General features: G+C 40.2%; 1 protein-coding gene across 4 annotated transcripts in view; it reads left to right on the forward strand.

Annotated features, from left to right (window-relative positions):
* MCC (MCC regulator of WNT signaling pathway) overlaps nucleotides 1-26736 on the forward strand; it is a 217245-nt gene that overhangs the window by 27101 nt on the left and 163408 nt on the right. For 2 of the 4 annotated variants that reach the window (XM_065657621.1, XM_065657622.1), the window contains exon 3: nucleotides 6613-6824. In XM_065657621.1, the coding sequence (XP_065513693.1) occupies nucleotides 6613-6824 (212 nt within the window). Of the gene's footprint in view, nucleotides 1-6612; nucleotides 6825-24842; nucleotides 24871-26066; nucleotides 26653-26736 lie in introns of those variants that run through there. The other 2 variants (XM_065657623.1, XM_065657624.1) reach the window with 2 other exon arrangements.

A 26736-nucleotide genomic window follows, 5' to 3' on the forward strand; every position in this document is an offset into this window, starting at 1 on the left:
TTTAGAAAACACTAGACGAAAATTATCAAAGGTGTCAGATGCATTTTTCTTAGAAGTCCAAGGCTTTTCTTTTTAGAGCAAAAATGATTGATTTGGTTCAATTTTCCTCTTAGATCTATTTCATGAAACAGATTTCTCCCATGAAGTAAGTTGCCTCAGTCAGAGTGGGTCATAGCTGTGGCTTCCTTCACTGAGAGCTTGCTGTCCTCGCTTCCAATCCTAAGGAGGAAAGGACTGAAATGACATAGCCTAACACAGTATCAGTATCTTCTGTGCAATGTTCATCAAACCAGATAAAGGTGTGGTGGGAGGAACAAAACATAGATAGTGATCCCACAGAACCTTCTTTTAGAGATTACTCTTATCTCATTACTGCTTCTCCTATAGCAAGTTATTTCCCTCTAGGTCACTGGAGGAGAGTTCCAAAAAGTTCTGATGAGAACTTTCTCTAGGACTGAACGCTGAGTTGAGCATGTATTTAAAAATTATGCCTCTGCAGACTTTTTTTTTTCCCCTCAAAAAAATAAAAGTTGTTTTATTCTGAATTCTCTGAGAACTTGTAATGGATATTTAGAAGACAGTTTTCTGTATTTTTAAATGAACAGGCTCACCCACCTGTGGATGGGAGAGGCAGTTATTGTCATCACTTTTTTGCCATGCTGTCATTTATATTGTTTTGTCATCCAATGCAAAATATTAAGTAGGTTTTAAAGTGTGTTTCCTGGTAAACAGGAGTTACTCTAGCTGACAGACTTCGGACATGTACTAGGTGGTAACTACGGGCAGCGAAGCTGGAGCCCTCGGTCTTTGATTGCTATATGGGAGTAGTTCACTGACTCACATAAAGCGTTTTGTGGTTATCTTGTGGTTTAAGTAGGTTCCATTGCATACATAAACAGTTCTACCAGAAGGTTTTTGTGAACAAAAATGCTATACCCACTTCCTCTCTAGTTTTCTGTAAGTCTCTTGGGAAAAAACATCCCAGACAGCAGGTTGTGAGAGAAAACACTTGGTTTTTAGTGTGTTATGGAGAATGTTGCTGTTACGGACACACATGATGTTATGTAGGAAACAATGGAAATAGTTTCAATAAGCTCCAAATATGACTTAATTTTCACTTCTCTAGTCAGGTTGGCTTAATATAAAGTTGATCCCTTTTTGGAGCATAGCTGCTCTTCAGTTGTTTTGATTTACTGTACCTCATATGTTGCTTGAGCAATTGCAGCTCTCTTCAATGTATGAATTTTTAAGTGCATTTGGCCCTTGCAGTTTTTCCATCAGCTTATAGGAGTTCAATGTCTGAATGTCCAAAGACCTACTCCCCATTCCTCTTGGTTTCCTGCTATACCTTCCATTTTTTATAGCCAGGCCTACTCCTTGATGTCTTGTTCAGCTGACTAATTAGTGCAAAAAGACCATTCTTCGTTAATTTTAGATGTTTTTCACTTCATTCAGTGGTGGTCTTACCACAAAAATCATTATTACTGAAGCCAGGAGGGAGCTTTCAAACGACTGGTGCTTTTCACAAATCTCCTTGTTGCTTTTATTGAATAAAAGAGTAAGCACTCACAATTCTCACTCTTTCTTATAGGTTTTCGAATTTTAACTGTTGAATGAAAGATTAGGCTGAATGCTGAAAAATAGCCATTTTTTCTGGTGAGATAATGCTTTTGGAATACAGAAGGATTCTGTCTCTGGTCAGTCAGGATCTGAATTTTGAATATTGAACAAATTGGAAAAGAGAGGAACTGTCTGGCTCACCTTAAAAAGCTGCAAAGTCACTGGTTGCCTAAACTGTAACGTATTTATGTCTATTGAGTGATCCAGTGTGTGAAAGGCAATGGTAGAATCAGATGGACGGTATCGCCAGGAATTGTTGTATGCATGTAATAAGTCATGAAGAAAAAGTTTTAAAATAATTATGCAACTTCGGATTGCAATATCATGGCTGATGGAAACACTGAACTGAGAGGAGTTAACTCCCAGCCACGCGGCAGCAAAATCATCATGTTCTAGAATAAAATTTCTGCTAGAAGCTGCAAGCTGTGCCCAGTGCACATGTGACTTATATTCTGTGTTACATCTCAGAGTTTCTCAGATAAGTTTAAGTAACTAAATGTCACTGATACCTCATGAAAAACAGTGACCAGATTTTAGATGTCTGCTGTTAAGACCCTCCTCATTGAGTGAGGTGTAGCTGTGTGACGTAGAGGCTGGTTGTGCTCATGGTGTCATACATTGCCAACTGTCTTCATGTTTGCCATGTTTCATAAGTCAGACTCATTTGAGAAGCTGATGTAGGGCTGATCTTACAATACCTCTCTTTTCCTGATACCCCAGATTTTTTCAGCAACTAATACATCTTCAGCACCCTACCATCTTGGTGGGTTGTCTTTCTTACTCTGTGAGCAAAGATGCAATCACATAATGCTTAGTCTGTCAGCATAGGCTGGTAAAGCTAACCTTTAACAAACCAAAAAGCTTGGCTTTGGGTAGGCTTGCAGTTACGGTAGGCGCTTGGTTCACTGCTGCAGAATTCAAGGCTTCTAAGCAGAGAAGTTAGTAGAGAAGATGAGATGCCATTTTCTTTCACATCAGCATGATGGGGTGACACCTGTACCAGGACACAGACACTGTGCTCTTACTGAGGGCTTTGCAGGTGACAAGATTAAGCTAGCAAGAAGTCTCAATGCAGATGGGCAAGGTATCCTATCATAGTGATATTTTTCAAGGAAATTGATTAAAGTGACTTTAAACAGCTTTGGGACAATTCACGAACTGGAATTATGGAATCTTGTATGTGTCATCAAAGTAAACTGTCCTTTGTTTTTCTTTAATGTGATATGTCAAAGTTTAAATAATTGTAAATTGTAAGGAAATAAGTAAAAGCTGTGATTGACTAAAATAACAGGAAAACCTGGAAAAAGCCAAAATCTTTAAATAAATATTTCAGACAAGATTTAGGTTGCCCAGCTGTGATTGACCTGACTGCTGCTACTGGATGCACATATACTCAGATGATCTACTCTATACAAGACTAGAAACAAAAAGTTCCTGTTAGGTATTGAGTGTCTGCTGTAACATGAATTGTACCCAGAATTAATTAAAGGTCAAGAAAGGAAAGTGCTAGTAGTACTAGGAAGAATACTTGTGTAGAAGCTTATTGAGAATCAGAAGCTTTCATACTGCACTATTAGAGAAGACTGATGTATCCAGTCAGTCCAAAAGGGATTGATTTAACTGTCTTTCTCTGGAGTTGAAACATTACTTCTGAAATTTGAAACCAATTATATGTTCTTCTATTACTTGGCTGATACAAATATTGTACAACTAATTTTTTTCCTTTTTCTGCTTAATAATTATAGTAACATAAGTTTTTTTCCAGCATGCTTATTGCCTGGGAATTTTGATGCTAATAATTTTGTTTCATTTAATATGTAAACTTCATGTTTCATATGATTTTAAGTGTAGAGCAAAAGGGAAAACTACTGTAGGATACGTGTGTAGTTCTGTGAAGACTAGTTCTTAAACACAGGTTTAGGAACTATAGATTCCTAGTTATCAGGTCAGATGTCAGCTCTTGGTGTGTTATCATGCCTAATGATACCTTTTTTCTGGTTACTACTGTAAGAGCAAGAGTTGCATGTTAATTCCCAATTTAATTTTCAGTTATAACTGAAATCTCAGTTCTGAGAACTGCAGAGCTTCCCTGCAGAGCTGAGACTTGAAAGGTGCATGACCCAGCAGGACAGCATCTTAACAGCCAGTTTTGGAATCTGTTGGGGAAAAAAGTGGGCAAATTTAGAGACTGAGGTTAAGCCCAAAATAAAGTACTGGAAATGCCCTTCGTTATAACAGTCATCTCCTCTTGCCTTTTGTTTTATTTTGTTTTTACTTAATTAGGAGTACAGAGTTGAACTTTGAAGAAAACTTGGGTTAAAAATACAGTCACAATACAGTCATAAAGCAAGCTTTCCTGGGTCCACTTGGGATTGACAGGTGACTTCTGAGCCAGCTGGGTGTTATTAGCACTTCCAATTTGCTAGCAGATGGTACAATCTATGAAGGCCACCCAGGTCTTCAACAAAGCTACTATTGTTAATTGAATGAATGTGAAGGCCCTTTTGCAGGACAGTGTCATTTGAGTAATGGAAATTTAGTGCATGTGCTCTGTTGAAATATGTGTCATATTTAGCTCTGTAAAAAGAGGATGATATAACCACCTCTCTTAATTCTGTGGCTATGGTTGTGCAGGCAGAGTTGTTTCCCTTGTCAAACCTGGGAGATGACAGAACTATCCCCTGTCCCCCTCAGGCTTCTGAGACATTTCTGCTCCTTCAGCTCTGTGGGCTGCTGGTTTTTTTGCTGCACAGTATGCTGTGGCCATAAGAGGGCAGAGATTCCTAACCTTGTGTGTTGTCACTAGTTGTAGTGCACTGCACATGATGTAAAATACTGCTGGTGTCTATCTGGAACCGTCCTAGTTCAGTGCTGTTGGAGAGGTTGCAGCATGTAGTTAGATTAAGTAAGGTGGTGCATGCTCTTGGTGTAAACATAATTGAATCAATCTTTAATTTTTACCTGGACCTGTGGTAATGAATCATGGTAATTGTATTGGTATAAACTGTAATACTTTTTTGTTTTATTTTCTACTTACGTGTTCAAAGACTAGCATATTCTCCTTACAGTAAGGCAGGGAAACCACATCTGGGTTTCTTAAGTCAGTTTGTTATGCATAACTGCTTTACAGGGTGTTAGGATATTGACCTAAAGCTACAGATTAATTGCCGTCTTACTTCCCTTCTGGCTGCTTCTCTATTTGCACTTTGCAGCTTCAACTTTCTTGGCGAGGGGGAGGCATTCTCCTAATAGTTCATTATATAGTTTATTGTTTCTCCCTGGCATTGTACTGTACAAGTAATAACCACTGATTAGTAAACACTCACTTAGAATGCTAATGAATATTTGAGAGAGAGAACTAGCTCATAAAAAGGAAAAGCTTTCAAACTAATATGGTGGCATTACAGACAATTACTTATGGCTTGATGATTGCACGGTGGATTTAGAGTTTTGCTGTAGTCTGTAGTGCTGCTCCAACTTTTCTATTAACTTGGAATGTGTCCTTGGACAAGTCACTTAATTGCTTTTAATCTTCATTATGCTACATATGAAATTTTACAGTGCTGCCCAGGGTTATTAAATAATCTAGTGTCCGCTGTGGAATGTTTTGCCATAGGAAACTGTTCACTCTAAAACATAACAAGATTTTAAAAGGAGTGAGACAGTTGTATGGGAAGCAGAAGGAAACACTTAGGGATGAAATAGGGATAAAATAAGAACATTTTGTTAAATTTGTTTTGGGATTTAAGCCCATCTCTGCCTGCAGGGAACTGAAGAATCATACATGGAGAAAAAGCAATGCCACAACTTCATGATACAGAAACTTTCTCTGAAGCATTCATTGTTTGTCAGTAGCTACATTATTATATTCTTGCATTGATTTGTAATTTATGATTGTGTGTCACTGAATTAAGCAATCCTGAGATAATAACAAAGGCAGTGCTAATATAAAAAGTGCTGAACTGTACAGCTAAATGATTCATGTATTGTCCTAGTATTCAGTAAGCAAAAAGAGGTGAATTACCTTTTTTCTCTTTTGTTCTTTGATCAGTGCTACTTTTCAATCTAACATAGTAACTGACACTCATTCAGTGGTCCTTAGCTATTGTAAATTACACCGTTTTTACTCTATACTAAATAATGTATGCAAATGCTTTTATTTTTTCTTCTGGATCTTGTAATTTAGTAAATGATCTGTGCATTGAAAATGCTTTACTTTTCTTGCATTGTCAGCATGATCAAGATGGGGAATAATGCTGGTGGAGCTGTTTGCTTTTTTTTTTTTTCTGGAAAGATAAGCAGACTTATTCATGTGTCAGCAGTGTGCCCTGGCAGCCAACCATGTCCTGAGGTGCATCAAGCACAGCATAGCTGGCCATCGAGGGAGGTGGTTGTCCCATTCTGCGCTGCCCTGGTGCGGCCCCACCTTTCAGGTGCCATGTGTGGTTTTGGGGACCTCCGTATAAGAGGGACATCAAACTATGGGAGGGTGTCCAGAGGAGGGGAACCAAGATTGTGAAATGTCATCACGGCAAGACTTACAAGGAATGGCTGAGGTCACTGGGTTTGTTCAGCTTGGAGAAGAGAAAGCTGATGGGTGAGCTCATCACAGCCTACGACTTCCTCAGGGAGAGCAGTGGAGGATGAGGTGCTGATCTCCTCTCTCTGGTAACCAGTGGAGGTCATGAGGAAATGGAATGAAGCTGCATCAGGGGAAGTTCAGATCAGACATTAGGAAAAGGTTCTTCACTGAGACAGTGGCTGGTGACTTAGAACAGGCTCCCCAGGGAAGTGGTCATGGCATCAAGGCTGTCAGGGTTCAAGGAGTGTCTGGATGATGCTCTTTGTCATATGGTTTAGTTTTAAGTAGTCCTGAGAGGAGCAGGGAGTTAGACTTCATGATCCTTATGTGTCTCTGAGATATTCTGTGATTCTATGTGTTCTTTATATACACAGTCCATACTAGAATGCTTTTCCATTTCTGCATTTTAGGTGCCTTATCAGGAGCCAGAGAAAGCTGGGAGTATGATTCAGGAGCAAGAGACCTTCAGAGCCCAGACCTCCAGAGTAATTTTATACTACAAAATGTACTGGAGAATGGTGGAAGCAATGCGAGTCAACAGGCTGCTCTGCAGAGACTTCTAGCTCAGACCTCAAATTTCAGCAGATCTGTTGGAGGAAGCTACTTAGAACTTGCCAACACTGTAAGTGCATTTTGCCTGTGCTTTAAAGTTTTGTAGAAATATCTTCTTGTTTATTTTCCAAAGCAGCATATTAATTCCAGCCTTAGAACCTTTGAACCTTCATGGAAACAATGCCATGCTGCTGTTGCCTTTCATTTACCAGAAGACCAATGTGATTTTAGTAGTTAATAGGTGTATGGTATTTCCAAAGCTTGTATTACTGATTTTCATCAAAAAGGGTAGGAGTCTGTGAGGAGCCAAACTGAAGTTTTTAATTTATACAGTTTAACAGAAGAAGAGTTGTGTCTGGAAACTTCCTACCAGTTTTTAAGTATGGTGTCAGATGGTTCAGCAGTGTTGTGCAGAAAAATTCTTCCCATGATTACTGCCCACTAAATTGTTTGATAATTGTTTTGAACCCTTGGTGTGCTAGCACTGTGCTTTTTTATTTCTACAGGCAAGAACTATTCTCCATTGTAAAAATACAAGTAACTGTTGAATGAGTAGGAATGAATTTCTTCCCCATCAGTGCATTCGAATCAAGTTTATGTTTTAATTTTAAGCCAGGCATGTTATAATAGACCACCCATTTTGCAGCATGTGTCTGATTTATGTTGCATGAGTTGCATGAGCTTAAGTGGAGAAGTGGAGAAGTAAAAGGTGCTAAAATGAAAGCAAAATGTTTCTCTTTTTAAAAATAAATGTTTATTGGCACACTTTACTGATGAAATAGACTCCTAATTCATAGTATCATAGGATAATTCAAGCTATAGGAGAACCTCAGAAGGTCATCTAGTCCAACATCCTGCTCAAGACTTGGTGTCTTATGGAAGTGATTGCTGGCAACAGAGGAAAATCAACTTCTTTAAGCTGCATTATTCGCAAAGAAAATGATGAAAAATATTCTTAAAGTGTTTTCAAAAACCTTCTAAGTTGTATTTAGGTTCCTGAACATGGTCTGCTATAGGACCTAAAGATTCTGTATGCGGAGTAAAAATATGCAGATATTGAAACTTATCTAAGGGAGAAAAGTGTTCAAGGAAGGAATTGTCTCCTCATTATCGATAGGAAGGGTAGTAAGGGATCAGCTATTATAAATCATTAAACTCTTTGATCTTCAAAACTGGGCAGAAGCATCTGGAAACTGGAAAGAACAGAAAACGAACAGACACACATGTATTATTAGAAAGAGGGTAAGATGGAGGACCTGGAAAATTATAGGCCTGTTAGCAGCTTTATTTATATGTTCTAGTAGTTTTCTGGAAATGTAATTTTAAGTGAGTGAGAGAGAAGATGTAGATTTGTAAAAGAGCAATCATGTGCATCCAATCTAATATTTCCTTTAACAGAATAACAACTTTGGAGATAGAAGAGAAACAGTAAGTGGTTTGTTTCTTCAGTAGGACCCTTCTTGAGTAATGTTGTCGTCATCAGGGCAAGAAACATCATCTAAATGTAGCTACTAAGAGGTGGATATGGAACAGGCTTCAAAACTGTGGGGCACTGTTTTTTTGAATGTTTCCTGAGTTCAATTTCTGTCCTGTGTTCTCTGACTTCTATGAAAACACTGCTGGACTCAAATCAAACTCTAATGGTAAAACAAGTACTTTCCCGCACTGAAAACTGCTCTCACAATAATCCATTAAAAAGGTGCAAGTCTAGGTCTAAGGCAGATAGTGAGTGAATCAACATAAAACTTCCTGTTCAGTTATACATGTTCCGTAGCATGCATTGACTTGCTTAAAGATTACTATTTTGGAAAGACATGAGCTGTTTCACATTTGGTTATTTTAAAAGACATAGAATGCACTTTAACAGAAGTTTAGGTAGAGCTGCTTAAGGCCAATACAGCAGTGCAAAAAGAGTGGCTTGCACACTTTTGTTTCTGGATTAGGAACTGTGGGTTGCTATGTCCTTTGAATCTGGAGTTCATTCAAGTTTCAAGGTGGGTATGTACTCGTTTGCCCTCTTTCTATGCCTCTTAATGATGATGGTTCAGAAATGATCGGCTTTGGCAACATATTGCACATTTGCAAATACAGAGGTATGCAGTGGCATTCAAGAAATGTACAGTGTGAAGGCTACTGCATTGCTATAACACGTAGAAATCTTAACAATAAAAATGACGAAGGCTCATAAGAAATAAAGATCCCAAGGTATTATGGCTTTCTTTTTATTCACATCTCTAAATTCCTTCTTGCTTACTGTCATGTAAGATGCCTGATCTTTGTTTTGACAAGTATCTGTTATACTTTTGCTTTTAAATATTCTTTCTGTGTTCTTTCAAGCCATAGTATCACAGAATCACAGAATCACAGAATGTTAGGGATTGGAAGGGACCTCGAAAGATCATCTAGTCCAATCCCCCTGCCAGAGCAGGAACACCTAGGTGAGGTTACATAGGAAGGCGTCCAGGCGGGTTTTGAATGTCTCCAGAGAAGGAGAATCCACAACCTCCCTGGGCAGCCTGTTCCAGTGTTCCGTCACCCTCACTGAGAAGAAGTTTCTTCTCAAATTTAAGTGGAACCTCTTGTGTTCCAGCTTGAACCCATTACCGCTTGTCTTACTGTTGGTTGTCACCGAGAAGAGCCTGGCTCCATCCTCGTGACACCCACCCTTTATATATTTATAAACATTGATAAGGTCACCCCTCAGTCTCCTCTTCTCCAAGCTCAAGAGACCCAGCTCCCTCAGCCTTTCCTCATAAGGGAGATGCTCCACTGCCTTCATCATCTTTGTGGCCCTGCACTGGACTCTCTCCAGCAGTTCCCTGTCCTTCTTGAACTGAGGGGCCCAGAACTGGACACAATATTCCAGATGAGGTCTCACCAGGGCAGAGTAGAGGGGAAGGAGAACCTCTCTCGACCTACTAACCACCCCCCTTCTAATCCACCCCAGGATGCCATTGGCCTTCTTGGCCACAAGGGCACAGTGCTGGCTCATGGTCATCCTACTGTCCATCAGGACCCCCAGGTCCCTTTCCCCTACACTGCTCTCTGATAGGTCATTCCCCAACCTGTACTGGAACCTGGGGTTGTTCCTGCCCAGATGCAAGACTCTACATTTTCCCTTGTTATATTTCATTAAATTTTTCCCCGCCCAACTCTCTAGCCTGTCCAGATCTCGCTGGATGGCAGCACAGCCCTCTGGCGTGTCAGCCACTCCTCCCAGCTTGGTGTCATCAGCAAACTTGCTGATAGTACACTCAATTCCCTCATCCAAGTCATTGATGAATATATTGAACAGTATTGGTCCCAGAATTGACCCTTGAGGCACTCCACTAGATACAGGCCTCCAACCAGACTCCGCCCCATTGATCACGACTCTCTGGCTTCTCTCCTTCAGCCAGTTTGCAGTCCACCTCACTACCCAATCATCCAGTCCACACTTCCTCAGTTTTGCCGTGAGGATGATGTGGGAGACGGTGTCAAATGCTTTGCTGAAGTCAAGGTAGACCACATCCACTGCTTTGCCATCATGAGTCCACCTTGTTACGTCTTCATAAAAGGCTATGAGGTTGGTCAAACACGACTTCCCCTTGGTGAAGCCATGTTGACTGTCCCTGATGACCCTCTTATCCTTGATATGTCTTAAGATGGCACCAAGGATAAGGTGTTCCATCACTTTCCCAGGGATGGAGGTGAGGCTGACCGGTCTATAGTTGCCCGGGTCCTCCTTCTTGCCCTTTTTGAAGACCGGAGTGACATTTGCTTTCCTCCAGTCCTCAGGCACCTCTCCCGTTTCCCAAGACTTGGCAAAGATGATGGAGAGCGGTCCAGCAATGACTTCAGCCAGCTCCCTCAGCACCCGTGGGTGCATCCCATCTGGACCCATGGATTTATGGATGTCCAGATTGCTTAATTGCTCCCTAACCCAGTCCTCATCAACTGAGGCAAACTCCTCCATTGCCCTGCCTTCCTCTGGGGCCTCAAGGGTACGGGGCTCCTCAGGACAGCCTCCGGCAGAGTAGACAGAGACAAAGAAGGCATTCAGTAATTCTGCCTTCTCTGTATCTTCTGTCACCAGGGCACCCACCCCATTCATCAGTGGGCCTACATTGCCTCTGGTGTTAGTTTTATCTGCCATGTGTTTGAAGAAGCTCTTCCTGTTGTCCTTGACCCCTCTCGCCAGGTTTAACTCTAAGGAGGCCTTAGCTTTCCTAGTTGCCTCCCTACATCCTCTGACAACAGCCTTATATTCTTCCCAAGTGGCCAGCCCCTCCTTCCGTGATTTGTAAACCCTCCTCTTCCACTTGAGTTTGCCCAGCAGTTCCCTGTTTAACCACGCAGGTCTCCTGGCTCCCCTCCTTGACTTCCTGCGCGTCGGGATGCACTGATTTTGAGCTTGGTAGAAGCAGTCCCTGAATGTTAACCAAAAAGTAGAATCAGCAGTCTCTCATATGTAGATGAATACGATAACATCTCCATTTGACTCCTGCTGAGTGTTGGTGTCATTGGTCATATGTGAATTTTTGTTCTGGCTTTATTAAAATGGAGAGATAGAGGAATAGGAGAAAATGGTGAGAATTATTTACTTTGTTTTTCACTGTTTACATTTATTCCCATTACACAATTTTTAATACTGAGGGGCATGCTTACTGCAGTCTAAGTTTAGACTCTTTAAAGAGATAAAGATAGCCTTCTTAGAGCTGTGATTTAATGTGGGTACTTCCTTCTCTGTCTCTTTTCTGAGATTGCTTTACGTAACTGCTTTTGCCACAATGACAAGCCAAGCTGCTCCCTTGCATTCATTCTCAGAAATGACAGATCTCAGCTTTCACATTGTTACGGGTTGGGTCCAGGGAACTTTTTCAGTTGTACACAAGGAGCTGGGCAGATGCCTTTGTACTGTAACCAGGATTGCTTTGAAAAAACTGATGGAGGCTTAATAATTGCATTTCTTCCCTTCAGGAGTTGATTGTAAACTTCTTTTTGTAAAGCTGTGTGATAGAAGGACGATGATTTAAAAACAGTGTGGACTTTTATCTCTAAATGCTCCTAAAGTTAACCAGAGAGGTTAACTCCCAGATGAGCAGTTTCTGGCATCTTCTCCCAAATGCATGTACACGGGCCTTATGGACACACTCTTAAAAGCAGGGGTTTTTAAATTTCTTTGTAGATATGTAGATACTCAGAGGTCTAACAAAGTAACTGTTGTATGGGTGACCATAAGCCAGTTAGGTGCTGTCTCATTAGGACTCATCTAATTGTTTTTCTCTCAGCACCCTGAAGTACTTTTCCCTATTGGACTATCAATTCCTGTTACTTAATTTCCTGTTTTTCTTTCTGACAGCTTCCTTTTGATTTTAAGCCGTGCAGTCAGGCTAAAGACATCCTTATTGTGATGATGTACTTCTGGAGCATACATTATACTCCCAGTCAATACAGAGGGTGTCCATACTGCCCTTAACATTTAAGTTTTCCATTTGCAAAAGCTAAATGAACATCAGTCCACTGCCGCTTTGCTTAGTTTTTACACAGTGAATGTTTTTAATGGATTTGAAATCCTGTGAAGTACAGCTATAAAGGGCTTTATATAAACATAATAGCTGCTCTGGAGCATTATTCCTACTCCTTCACAGGAGCAATGCAATTTTTTAAGAAGTGCTGTTTGAAATTTAACCATTCATATTCATTGCATATGTTTTTATCTGTTCGTTTCATGTCATTTTGCTATGTTGTGGTTTATTAACACGTGTTCAGACACAGCTTTTGCTTTACCTCAGTAATTTATTCTATAGTCTTTATAGGGTGTTTAACTCTTTCAGTGTTTTTCAGAATCACATTTTTACACCTAAATATTAAGAACACATTTCTTTTTATATCTTTTCACCTTGATACCAGTATTTATGACTAACATATAACCTTTAACATGACCTGTCACCACTTACTGATGATGTACATGTTCATTCCATTAGGTTAAATACTACAGCAGATATCTCTGATAGGAACCCTTGCATATGTTCCAAATGTAATAATTTATGGGTTTGGTTTGTATTGCATTGGGATGTAAATAATTTAAACATTCTTCATGGATAGGAAATAATCCAAGCATTTCAAAGGATTTCTTTGTGCTCGTGCATGCTTGTGAGTTGTTTGTTCTTTGTACTTGAATATTCAGAGTTGTACAAGGATCACTAATGTGCATAGTCATGTAACTGCAGTGAAATAGCTAGTTCATGTGGTGTCATATCTGTTCACTTCCCAGGCAGCCGTGCAATTGTGATGCATTCCCTGTGGTGCTAGCAGGAGGGACAGCACTCTATTGTAGGAGCTGATGTACTGCTGTTTTCTGAAAACATCGCACGGGGCAGCATCTCCATATGATAGGCATTTTCCCATTAGAATGTCAGTGAAGTTTAATAAGCTGAAGTAGTAAAATTTGGATATGTTTAATTCACTTTTCATATTCTCCTTGCACATCATTAAAATAGACTAGATTAACTTGATAATTTTTTTAGTAGAATGTGTGCATATAAATGCTAATACATGTCTGTGTGCTTACTGTTAGTTTCTGTTGCCTTAATTCATTGTTGTTTTAAGATGAATGCATTTGTTGTCACAAGTAGCTACATTTACATAAGTAAAACCAATTGGGATTGTTTCATTTGCCATGATGATATGATCTCATACCTTTATTCTTTTAGCTGTAAATAACTCTGGTTTACTGAGAGAGTCTCTACAGAAAGATCTTACGTTTTTGAAATATGGCCCTCAGTATGTTTTTTGTTTGTTTGCTTGTTTGTTTGTTTTAAACTACCCAGTCCAGGGACTGTTGTGATCCAGGATCCTTTGGTCTCTGATTTTTCCTTCCAAAGACACTCCAGTTCTATTGGAATCTTTTTGACTTCACCTTCCTTGCCAGAGCACTTTTGGTTGAAAACATAGAAAAATTTGATGAGGGTATGGTTGACTTGCAGAAGGGAAGAGTACAGCTGTTTTTGAGAATAGCGTGAGGTAGGATTTCTTCATGACCACTTGCTTTTAGAAGCTGATGTTGCTATTTCCTCCTCAAAGCAGCCATGCAAGTGTTAGAGTTGTGGTTGTTCTTAGAGAGAAGGGCATATTTACAGAGGTGCCAGCATCGCTTCCTGCAGCCTCTCGTTGTTCTGGCCAACAATAAACAGATGTAATCCTGCTTTATCTTGTCAATGCAAGACGGGTGTGTTTAGGCAGGAGGGCATCGATGCAGATTGCTCAACCTGCCAAATCTGCACTTAATTCTCATCTTAAGGGGTGCTGGGTTTGGAATGTCTCTATCAAGAACAAACCAGAAAGCTAATGCAACAAGATTCTTAATGCATCTCCTTGTGACTACTGCAGAATAAGCTCTTCTTCACCTATTCCTGTCTGATTTGCATGTGTGTGTACCTCAATCAGAGCTACTAAGGACTCTGTTGATCTTGGGAAGAGACCGTTTTGATTGTGCGTCTGCGTGACATGGTATGCTTTCTGCACAGCAGAATTAAGGTAACTAAACCAAATTTAGTTCTGACCGTGGACTCTCTGTGCCTAATGGACATATCATCCCTGTTGGGTACACAACCCCAAAGTTGATAAAGTATGAAGGCATACTGGAAATATTCATGGCAAAGCAATATGTAGTTATATTAGCATTAGTTTCTCAGCATGATCAGTAGCAGAGGAGAACTTAATATCTTTGTCTTAGGAAGTGTCATGTGCTCTGAAAATGGATATTCTTAGTGTGATATCTTTTTGCTAGTCAGACTCCTTGAATTGCTAATTTTTCCTCCTTAAGAGTATTGAGCTGCATATTATGACAGACAGAACCATTGTTTTGAGAAAGCTATTATTTTTAGTTGACATCATTTATACTGAGTGATAGTATTCCAAAAGTCACCATTAGATTATTCAGGGAGAGGTAGCTTTTCCTATCCCACCTAGAGGATCTGCTCCCTAATCAGGCAAACCTAACTTACTGTGGCCTAGTCATAGAGATAGCTTTTGGGTATAAAAAGAGCACACTTAATAATTATCACAGTGTTTATGTTAGACTGCAGTGCAGCTGGATCTGGGTAACTACTTGAAACAGCATTAATGGGCTGTTTCATCCTGGATCACAATAACCATTTTTGTGCATTGAGATGCATGTAAATGTAAATTAAGTGATCTACATGCAAATTCTGTACTGCTGTCATGTTATTGAGCATGTTATGATTTCTTGTAATGCCTTAACGTTATAATATGTACTTAGTACTTTAGCAAGAGAATATTACAGAGATGCTTGGTATTTGACATATATTCACATATGATATCCTGTGCTGAAATTCAAAATGCTGAATTTAATCTCCTTGGCCCTTTCTCCAGCACTCGAGACGATTTGACAGTACATCAATTATTCTGTTAACTTCCTACCATACCTCCCAGTTTGGCTGTAAGACAGCCAGCTGAATTTTCTAGCATCCTTTGCTGCGTGACTGGCAGGGGATGTGCCTATGTAATCAACAGTCTTTCCTTAAAAACACTGATATGATTGAATTATTCACTGATGACAGGTGTCTGCTTGTCCATCTTATAAGTTTTATTTGGCACAAGTCACTGTAATGTTAGTGTGTTTATGGAGTAAAAATTAGTATCCATACCACTCACACTCCCCAAAAGTTGTAAATCTTGTATGTGTACTGTAATTCTTTTAAGCTATGTTTTTGTCTTATTTTAACTAAGCTTCGGCATGTAGATGTAAAAATCGACTGCTTAGAAACAGGAAGAATTTCTGGTTACCAAAGAAAGCAAAAATACCTCTTTAGGGGATTGGAAAAGAAATTACTTCATACAGATTGGCAGCAGTCAAGGTATACTCTTAATAACTATCCTAAATATGAACAATTTTCTCTATTATTTAATGTATAGCCACCAGCTGTAAATTAAATATGAGTTTTATTGCAATCACACAGTTATTTCTTTTGCGAAATGATCTTTCCAGGGCCAGTATCAAGAACTGTACTGTGGAAGGTAATTCCACGGTTGGTTTGTACATTTGTTTGGTGTCCCTGTTCATGAGAACCTACTGTCAAGGGTCTCATTTAATTTCTAAGGTTTTTATGGTTTGTAACTCAGTAAAATTGGTATGTCCTTTTCTGGCAAAGTCTGCTCCTTTTTCTTTTCCCTGCTCTCTCCAAATCTTCTCTTTTTTTAAAATAGGCTTGTTTGCTCCTTGGGTTGGGAAGCTCTGCTCCTTCAGCTTCCCCACACTTTCCCTTACAGACACAGAAATTCGACCCCAAAGCATCAGGTATCCCATGCTCTCAGGACACATCTTTTTGACAGGTGAGAGCAATGCCTTTCTAGACCCTCTGCATGAAGCTAGTGTGGATAAGAAACAGATTCTGTGGATTTCAAGGAATTTATTCAGTGCTATAGCCACTTTGTAGGATATCTCAGAGTTGGTTTTCCCAAGTTATTTTGTCAGAGGATCTGTTCTGTATTTGGGAACTAGTGCATACTGTTACAGGAAACCACAGGAGTTGCGTCTCTTCCTCTGCTCACCTTGCAGCCATTTGTTTTCCATGTCCTACATGTGACTGGCATTAAAATTTATTTTTCATGCCAACAAAAACTATTACTGTAAAAGCGTAGCCTAATGATTCCTTCAGCTGGAGCTGTAGTAGGTAGGAAGGCCTGAAGTTGAAGAAGATTCTAGTGGTGTGGAGCCTACTCTTTATAAAAGATTTGTGCCCAAGACAACCTTGCCTTTTGTGCCTTTGCCTCTGAACTAGGCATAATTTCCATTCTGCCAGGCTAAAAATAGAATGCGAGAATTCCATTAACGCAATAACTGGTTATTGGAATATAGATTCAGGAGGCTTGGCTTGTCAGAAAGCAGGCACACAGACAGTTTTGTCTGACAGATGTTTTTTATGTGTGGAGATACATGAAGCTGTTTGCTTTTAGTCTTTGAATTTAAACCAGCATTGTAATGGAGTTTGTTTGTCTGAAGCAGGCATCAGGTGTAATAGGATTATGCATTGTGTTTATACCATTCTGGCTTATATAGCCCTCTGATAGTGCTCAGCTATTCATTTTTCTTTTATAAGTTCAAAGGGACATTACAGATTAGGTCTGCCAAGACTCGTCTGCTTTATTTGAAATATAGTTTTTCTGTCTTTTAACCTTACTGGATTGTAACAGACATAGAAGTGAGCAAAGGCAAACTATGAAGTTTCTTGAAAATTCCCTTCAGTAGCATATTGACAAAATTTCTTTCTCCCTTTCTCCATGATAGATGATTTCATTATAGCATTATAGCCCCTTTTTCACAACTTCGTGCTGAGGTTCTTCTTTTTTTTTTTTTCATGTTACTATTTCCATCTGCAGACAGTCACAGCACAACGTGATGGGTGTCAGCATAGGGCATGTGTGTTCAGGCAGCCTTTTAATAGATCCTTTTGACTGAGGCTTTTATTTGGATCTTTTATGTGACAGTTGAACAACATCTCTCACAATATATAATGAAGGTGAATTGCACAGAATGATGGGTTTTTTGTCCCAGCTCTGCGGTTGTAATTGAATGATGGGAACTGGCGTGTGGCAATCGGATGCTATAGAAAATGGGGCTTTTAACAAGTGTGTGTTAAGTTTCAAAACTTATCATTTAAATCAGTTGCAAGGACTTTGTATCCTTCCCCCACATACTGATTAGAAACTGTGCATCCCATTTTGTTTGTTGTAGTTAGGGGAGCTCCGTCTCCAGTGCAGGTGTTCAGATCTCTTTACTCTTTTTCTTTTTTTTTTACTTGGTTGTCTGAGATGAAGAGCAGTTCACCTGGCACATTGTCCCAGCACCACTGCACACAGCTACACAGAATACAGTATTAATATCTTTACCTTGCTTGGCAGTGCTAAGCTGAGCCTGAGGCCCAGGATTAGTCTGTTGAAGCAACATGGACCTCCTGGATTCTGGTGTGCCAGAAAGATTACTGTTTAGCCCTGACACAGGATCTTCTGCTTTACCAGCTTTTCTGCCTTACGTCTGAGTTGGAACTGTTGACCTGACATAGTTGCAGTTGGCAATGTTGAGCTTCTGTGAATCCTCATTAATTAAAAAGATGAGAAGACTTATTCCCCCTCCCCTTTTATGCATATAATAAACCCATTTTTTTTTTTACGTTATATGTAGGAATTTTGATAATAAAGTGAAAATCTTAACCACAGTGCACAGTTGAAAATGGACTCTAAGAGCTTTTGCAGTTCAGGGCTAGTTCAGTTATAATGGAGTAATAAACCTTTATCCTGCCAACCAAGCGAGATAAGGTAGGGTTCCCGTCCATAGAAACCTGTCAGTGCCGTGGTTAAATTCATCAAGACGCTTGTGCTCCCTGGAATTACTCCGCTGACACTGTCAGGTCTGGGACACTGACCTGAGGCAGTGCAGGATTCTGCTGCTCGCGGTTCAAACTCGCTGCTTCTCTTTCTGTTCTGTTTTTTTTAAACGAATATATGATTGTCAGCACAGCTGTTTTGAGGAACTATTTAGGTGCTAGTGCAGAGAAAATGGGAGGTGAGTACTTCTGCACATGCGCTCTCTTGCACTTACTGTTTCTACTTTTTGTGAAGAACTGTTTCAGTATGATTGCTTCGTTTTGGGCTAGAAAACCACATTATCACTTCTTCAGCTGGGAGACAGATTATGGTAATAGCTATGTTGCAGTGTGCTGTTAAGCGCTATTTTTCATCATTGTAGGAAGCAATCAAAGTAAACTTTGAGCTTTGGGAAGGGCAGTGTCTGTTCTGTGAAGAGTTCATAGTGAAGAACCCCACTGATGTACCCAAGTGAGGTTTATGCCTTTAAGCTAAATAGCCCTCTCTAATTTCCTATGCTGAGTTTTGTATTACTTTACCTACTTGAAGCTGTAATTTTAGGAAAGTGACTGGCGAAAAAGACATTGAGTCTTTCTACCCTATGAATTTTTAAAGAGATTGTGAGTGCATATTATTGCTGAATCTGATTTTTACATGAATATTGATTGTCTGGTATGTATTATAGAAAAGGAGGGAAAAGCCCTTATTTCTGTAGCACCCACAGGGGTGCCAGGTGTTGACAAAGTGCTTTATGCCAGGATTCTAAATCGTGAAGACAGAAGATACGAGGCCTGTTTTTTTCCTGTTTTTTTAGAGACGTGTTTGTTTCTTTGCTTTAGTTTAGTTGGTTGATAGACCTTTATCTGAGACTAAGTACTAGAAATATTTTGAAAGTCATTTATAAACTTAGCAAAGTAAGGGACTATCCAGATGAGGCCTGAAAGTAAAGAAGATTTTAGCTTCGTAATCATGTTTCATAAATCTGAAGTGTCTTGAGAAAAGTGTAAACAGGTCTTGGGCTGTAGAACCAAACTGACCATATGAGGAAGATGGTGATATCATAAATGCTGAATCAGGGTTGTTTGCTGTCCCTTGCAACGTAAAGCGAAACTGTCAGATATGAAGGCTGAAGTAGAAATGAGTGAGGCAGAGGTAAGGCAGACTTGGAGATCATGATGAGAAGCTTAAAAGCAGAAAGATGTACAGGCAAAACATCGCTGGAGGGATTTGAAAGGTACATGGCAACGGAGTTAGAAGGGCAGAAAATTGAATTTTATAGACCAGATCAGGGGGGTGGGGAGGTGGCGACGTGGAATAGAGATCTTGAATTTCATATTTAGCTGTCCAGGGAGAGAAAAAAGAAAGAGACCTTTAGAAAAATTAAGAAACACTTATAGTTACAGGATATTAAATAGTTAGGGAGTTGAGAAGTGTTCTGTAAACTAACTTGCTGGTCTTTATGAGCAGCCACTCAACTATGCAGCCAAGGAAGATAGCAAATAAAATGAACTTAATGCAAGGTCTGTAGGAATTCAATTACAATAATCTTAAATTTGTTGATAGTAACATAGATCTGGTTGAAAACTAGGGGTTTTGAATCACCAGAGGTTTTATGTGTATCCTTTGAGTTCACATCATTGTTGAAGTAATTTTTTAATCATTTCTGACAAAATAAAAGCTCCCCCAAGCCCCATAAGTGCTCACTGAACTTGATGCTCTTGTTATTTAAATGTTCATACCAGCCACAAAGTCTTGTAGAGCTTCAAGTAGGGATCTGTCAGCCCCTTGACTGCCTTTGCCAGTATTTATCCATTTGAAAATGTTTCAAATGGAACATTTCAGTGAATCCATACTTTCAAATACTTATATATGTACATGTATATAGATAAGTCTGTGTACACACACGTATATAATATGTGTATACTTGTTTGTTAAGTGTATATAGTATATACAGAAACACACACAGTACGTATGTACAAATATGTATATGTATGGGTATATATGTACATGTAGTCAGAAAGTATCCGTCAGTTCATCTCTTAAACATTCAGAAGAGATCTTGACCACAGACGGTGAAACAGGGAGCTTGGCTGGAGGTGGCGTGAAGTGTCCAAGCTCCGCTCTGATGCAAACCCGGGGCCAGGATCCCTCCCCCTTCTTTGTGTCGCTGTGGGCACTTATGTGGTCACTGATCCAGGTCAGGGAGTTGCGTGTTCAGCATGCCCATGGTAATAGAAGTCAGAGTGGAGAGAAGTCTTAACATAAGGGAAAATTATTACAGATTGACCACACACAGATGTCTCAGAAGAGCTCAAGAATGAAAGAGAAGGGGGCAGCTGATGAGCTGGGTTGCTGAATGTTTGCAGAGATGAGATCATGACTGTGGAGTGGGGACTGGAACTAGAAACAGGAGTGTATGAAGGATAAGACACAAAACCAAGAGACTTTAGGAGTAAGGAGAGAATGTAAATGAGGAAATCTCACTATCAGGGAATGGGCAAAACCAGGAGAGACTTAGCAGGGGAGCCCTGGCAAAATTTTCTTATGTGAGAGAGAATGTTTGAAAGAGATTCAATTCACAACTGATAAATGTGAGGGAATACAAGTTCCGATGAAGGAGAAGAGTAAATATCTCAAAGGCAGGATTAATCCACAGGCATTTTACTAAGAGTGGTCATATTTTTAGTGCAATAAGTATGCAAAACTAATAGACTGTTTTGTGAAAAGTTAAATCAAAATACCTACCTAGATTGTAGGGACTGGAAGTGGAATGAGTGACTTTACCTTGTGGTTAATAACTGGAAGAATAGATGATTGAACTGAGGGAATGCTGGACAATGAAGGGAAGCTAAGCAGAAGTATGATGACATGAATTGTAGTTTACAGAATGTCCTTGTGTTTTTAAGCAAGGAGCAAATCAACAGTGATGATAATTAGATGGCTGCAACATGAAAGGAGCATGGAAATTGCTACTTTCTCTCCCTATTGTTCTCATACAAGTTTCTAACATGAATAACAGGCACACATTGACACCCTGGTCCTTTTCCTGTCCTGACCTGATGCTAAGGCTCTGTGGGGTCAGAGGGAATCAAAATGAATGTGATGGCTTTGGATGAAATGACAGAAAATGAGAGTGGATGTTTGACAGATTGGTGAGTGGCTTTATGATGTGAAATACTGGAGGATGGAAAAAGGGATCAGATGTGAACTCCCAAGGAGACTGGTCGGGTCAAAGACATGACTTTTTAAGTGGATTAAGTATTTGAGGAAGGGTGAACAAGTGAGAGTAGCTGATTGAAGTGCTATTTGGAAATGACATTATTCTAGACACGTTATCTGTTTTAGACTAATTGAGATGGTGTGATTGAAGGAAAAAAAAGAAATTTGCTTGCATTTTTTTCAGAGACAGTGCTTTATTCTTTAGTATAAGGTTACTTTCAATTGTTTCAAATGAGTTGGGTTTTTTTCTCTCAGTCTAGGTGCATAACCTTCACCAGTATTAATGAGAACAGTTTGCATCAAGAAGAAACTACCGTCCCTTTCAGCCTCTCCCTTTTATATCTTAGTGCATTAGTATTATTGAATAAAGAGTTCTCTGGAAACATTATCCAAATGCTGTATTCAGCTTCCGCTTCCAAGTTTAGCCTTCATGATAGCCTTCTGAGTGCTACTATTTTGTCCATGGAAATTTAGACTTTGGCACTACACCTGTGTATTTCGTGCCAGAGTGAGAACAAAAACATGCTGCACTCAAATTATGTGTACCAGATTTGCAATATTTGAAGGCGTAATCTATTTGTGTGGGGGATTGTGCAGGGTGCTGCTCTAACTGTAGAGATGATATTGAAACAAGCATAAACTAAATGCTCAGTGGAGTTCAATTAGTAGCTTTTCAATTACAGAGCTAATTAAATAGAACAAACCAAGAAGGCCTTATTTCGTACATCCTGGAATTGTGATCAGCTAATTGTGTGTGTTGTATATTGAGGGAAACTGCTTCCCAGAAAGTGGTATACGCTATGCTGAAGAATATGCGATACATACGTATTTAGTAGATAATTGCTTTTATGCTGTAGTTTTCACTCTGCAACTGTCAAAACAAGGAAGGAACATTCACGTGTGGCAGTTGTCACATCTGCTTCAATAACTGTTAGGAAACAGAGTGTCGTAATTACTGAGACATACTGTGAGGAAGAAACCTTGTAAAATAACTACAGTGCTGGGGTTTTTTTCCATATTCTGTGGCAGTTTCAAAAATAAAGGTGAGAAGGGCCAGAGAGTTGTATCTTGTCCCAAAAGAATCCTTTTACACCAGGAGACAGAGTAAATCTTATTAAATGATTATTCAGATAAAACCAAAAAATAGATTCCTCAGTAAATCTCAGGTGCATGTCAGTGATTCTTTTCCTACAGTTTAATAAGAATAAACAAATTGAATAGAGTGGCCAAAGGATTATTAGATCAATAGTCAGCAAACTGGCCGCACCAATGGTTGTTACTAGATAGTTCTGAAATTATCATGGGAAGAATCTGGTCAGTGCAGATGTGCTTACCTACCAGCAGTATGCATCATGAGCGCCTTAGAGGTACAGAAAGCAGTAATCGATCAGAATCCACTGAGACTGAGTGGAAGCCCAGGCCGGTGTCTCTGTCGTGACATAGCGTGTTTGGTGGATATTGTTTCTGAAAGCCCCAGTGACAGTCGGGTGCGTCCAGCTTCTTGTTTCCCCTTCGTGTTTGTGTCATAGTACACACTGAGGCATCCACTGAGGCTCTGTCCTCTTGGGCTGAGAAATGTACCTCTGTAGGTTAAGAGATTGCTCTTTCTGTTCCCATCCTCACCCCCTTCCTGCCCGTAGAGGCTAAAAAATCAGACGGGAAGGAGGCTGAGGGCAAGGGAGCAATGCTGTCCTAGGAGAGGAACTGAGTCAGGGAGAGCCGGGACAGTCAGCAGCTGAACAGAAACAGAGGGGGACTGAGTCCAGCAGGCACCTCTCTCTAGCTGGATCACAGGGTGCTCTGTTCTTTTCCTGGCAATGCAAAATTGGCATACTTGAGATTTCCTTTGCTTTCTTTGAAGCTTGCTTTTGGCACAAGCCAACGGGAAAATGCACTTTGGCTTCAACAAAGTTCTTAGTACCCTGCTACTGTGTTAGTTCACTTGCATGTGTTTGGAAACAGTGAAACTGCCTGGAGACACTCAGTCAAGTCTATCTGGGAGTTTAATTTTGTGATCTGATGTTTTCATTCAGTTAGTAAATGGACTCGGAGAAATGCTGGATAATATGACATTTCACAGAGAAACGAGTTCTAAATATTCAGGTGTTTGGAATATGTTCTCGATGCTACTATTTTTAAAATGTGATATAATAGTAGCTGTTTTAGAAAAATTATTACATTTAGTCATGACTGTCCCTCCACAATAAAGAAATGCCTGCAAAGTTTATAAGGACGTCAGGCCGCATTGAAACAGGCAGTGCCAGTGTTAGTGGGTTGGTAACAGTAACAGCTGATGCTTTCCAACTGAGAAATATGTAACCCTGTACCAATCAGTGCAAGTATGCAGAGATTGCAAGGGGAGTCAGCTGGGTTGTCAGGGTTTGACTGTTTCATTAATTTTCACATGAGTTACAATTAGTTTTTAAATAATCATTTTTCTGAAAGTAGTGGCATGCATCTCCCATGTTCTTCTGCGTGTGTAAAACTGTGAATTCTGCTCTTGTTTTCCAGTGAGTAGCTCTGTCTCTTTCTACCATGTTACTGTATGGAATAGGAAAGAGGCAGAAAAAAATCCTATGCAGCATATGGGTACAGTATGGAGTGGATCTAGTTCATATCCTCAGGTGTCCTGCACTGTTATGCTTGGGATGCATCTGTAGTGCCATGTACTCTGGTCTGTCTGATGGCTCGTCTGCTGGGAATGGCCACCAATGGTTTGTGAGGAAAGCAAATAAAAACTTTTATTAATTTCTGAATGCCTGTTGATAGTCAACTGGGAAGTACTTGGCAGTGTAGGGATGTAGTATAGGAAATGCAGTATATTGAGGCCATAATTAATATGTCCTTTGCTTTGGAAAAGGAAAATCTTAGAACTTTATTCTTAAGTAATTCTGAGACTCATCCCTGTGTGGGAGAACCTGTGACACATGTGACAGAATTGGACAAAGGTCACATCAGGGCAGATTCCAAGCAAATTATGAAAGGGAATATAAAAGTTGATAGGGATAGTGATGCAAAATACAAAACCTTTGTAACCCTCACCCTTGTGAAGGCATAACTTGGAAAAGATAAAACATTCCTATATGTACTGTGTCAGCTGCGGGAATTTTCGAACCGAAAATGTTTTGTTGTGTTGTTTTTTTTTTTTTCCCTCAGGTATGAGAGACGAGGTAAGTCAGTCCACAGCACCTTTGTTCCTGCGTATAAACATTTTAACGCACGGGAAATCAGTGCAGCACACGGCGGTGGATATGCTACCCCATCCCTCCCCGGGGGAGGGGGCGGCAGCGGGGGCTGCCCGGGGCTGGTGGCCGTGGCTGAGGCCGGAGCCGGCTGCCGGCAGAGAGCAGTGCAGCCCCGCCGTCGGCCTGCGGGGCCGTAAATCGGAGCGTTGTGTCTGCAACAAAGCGCACGAGTAGGGAGGAATGCGCAGAGAAGCACTAAACGTGGCGACGGAACTGTGTTGTTAAAGGTGGGACAGGGAGGATGCTCTCAAGGAGGAAGGTGATGAAGAATGGAGGCAATGCAAGGTGGGCATGAAAAGAGAAGGGAACTCCAAAAACGCAGATTGCTAAAAAGCAAACTGGAGGATGGGAAAAATACAGAAAACAGGAAGGAAAGGCTAGAAAATAGACCTGGAGGAGGAAAGTAAAAAGTTTTGTAAAGAGACTGTGGCATTCCCCTTGCCCCCTGAGCCAGAGGAGGGTTGCAGTTCCTGATGCTGGGCATGGAGGAAGGACAAGGACCCAGAAAGTGCCAACGCTTTTTAGTAGCACAGAGCGATATATATATGTGTTCATCTTGGTTCTTGTTCCTAATGCACTTTATTGGCATTTGGATGAGTTATCCCTATGTCTGTGTATTGATATTAATCTCCGATTAAGAGAGAAGAAAAAAAAAAAGCACAAGATGATTTTTGAAATGTTGCTCTTGGAGAGCTTTGTTTTCTGTGTAAATGTTTTTGTGAGGGTGCAAGAATTGTGCCACAGCTTTTACAGCATTTATTCCTGTTTCTCCTGGTGGTTTTCTGAAGTCATTTGACACTTCAGTAATACATTGTATTAAGATAATCAGGTAAATTTCAGCTGCAGAGTGTGGTATTTCCTACTTCTAAGTCCAAAAGAACATAATAATTCAGCATCACAAAGTGTGTGGGGCTTTCACTATACTTTAGGGGATGGAGGGAAGGGGGAAGTTTGTCAGTTCTTGCAGTGGATGCAGCACGTGCGCAAATCCAGCTTGTTAAGGATAGAATATTTGTCTAGAATATTAGTTGATTGTTGAAAGCAAATGCTTTTTTCTCCCTTTCTTCCAGTAGCATCTCCCCAAAGTCTCTGTAAAATGTCAGGATGTTACATAGAATCTGCAGCTTTCTAATGGTGCTTTTGGGTTTACTGTGACCTTTTGAAATCTTTATAACCCACACCCCTTGAAGTCCCCCAACTTTCCTTACTTAATTGCACATGGGAATAGGGAAATAGGAATCCAGTTTATTGTTATCCAGGTGGCATTTCCTGTTACTTAGCTTTATAGTTTTGTGTATAGTGATTAGTATGCAGAAAGCTGGAAAGATGCCTGTAATTCCAAAACGAACTCTCTGTAGCTCGCTCCCTCCCACTTGCACTATCCTTTTAGTACCGCCCCTTCCATGCACCCTGTAGCCAGCAGCAAGACAGCTGTGTTTGATCATAAACCACTTAAACTCCAGGCTCACTGGCAGGGGAAACTTTAGCGTGAAGTGCAGCATTGGTTTGTCTCGGGGAGGGGAGCTTTCTTCTCTTTTCTCCCTGACCGAACACTGAGGACTGTAGCAGCACTCTCCTTTTAATTTCTGTGAACTTACATGAAGCTCATTAAATTTTTCTAAGTACATTAAGCAGCACTGGGAGATGTCCTTAAACAGAGTTGTGGAAGAGAGCAGCACAAAACAGACAGCAGAGAAGAAGCACGCCTTGCAGATGGACTAAGACAGCCCTGGGATCCTGGCAAGCAGTTCCTTCCCTGCGTTCTCTGAGCACTTCATGATATTAACAAGTCTCTTGCAGCAATGGATCGTCTGTGAAGTCAACACCGGTTTGGCTCTTTGAGAAGATCTGGCATCATTAATTTAAACTATTGATTGGGGGTAAAAAATGGCTGTCTAGAGCAAAATGTGTAAGACAGAAAAATTTTTGAGAAGAAAGTATTGAATCGATTGAAAAAAGCTTCTAAGCATTAAAATCTGCAGAAATCATCAAGCCTTGAGAAGTCTAATCATGAATTCTGGAGTTGCTATGAAATATGGAAACGACTCCCCTGCAGAGCTGAGTGAGGTAAGCAGTTTCAGTGCCCTTCTTTATGCTTTAAAAAGAAACACTCCCCTTTTGGGTTTTCAGTCTGCAAGCAATGCAATTAAA

This window comes from Caloenas nicobarica, chromosome Z, assembly GCF_036013445.1.
Source record: "Caloenas nicobarica isolate bCalNic1 chromosome Z, bCalNic1.hap1, whole genome shotgun sequence".
Taxonomy (NCBI): Eukaryota; Metazoa; Chordata; class Aves; order Columbiformes; family Columbidae; genus Caloenas; species Caloenas nicobarica.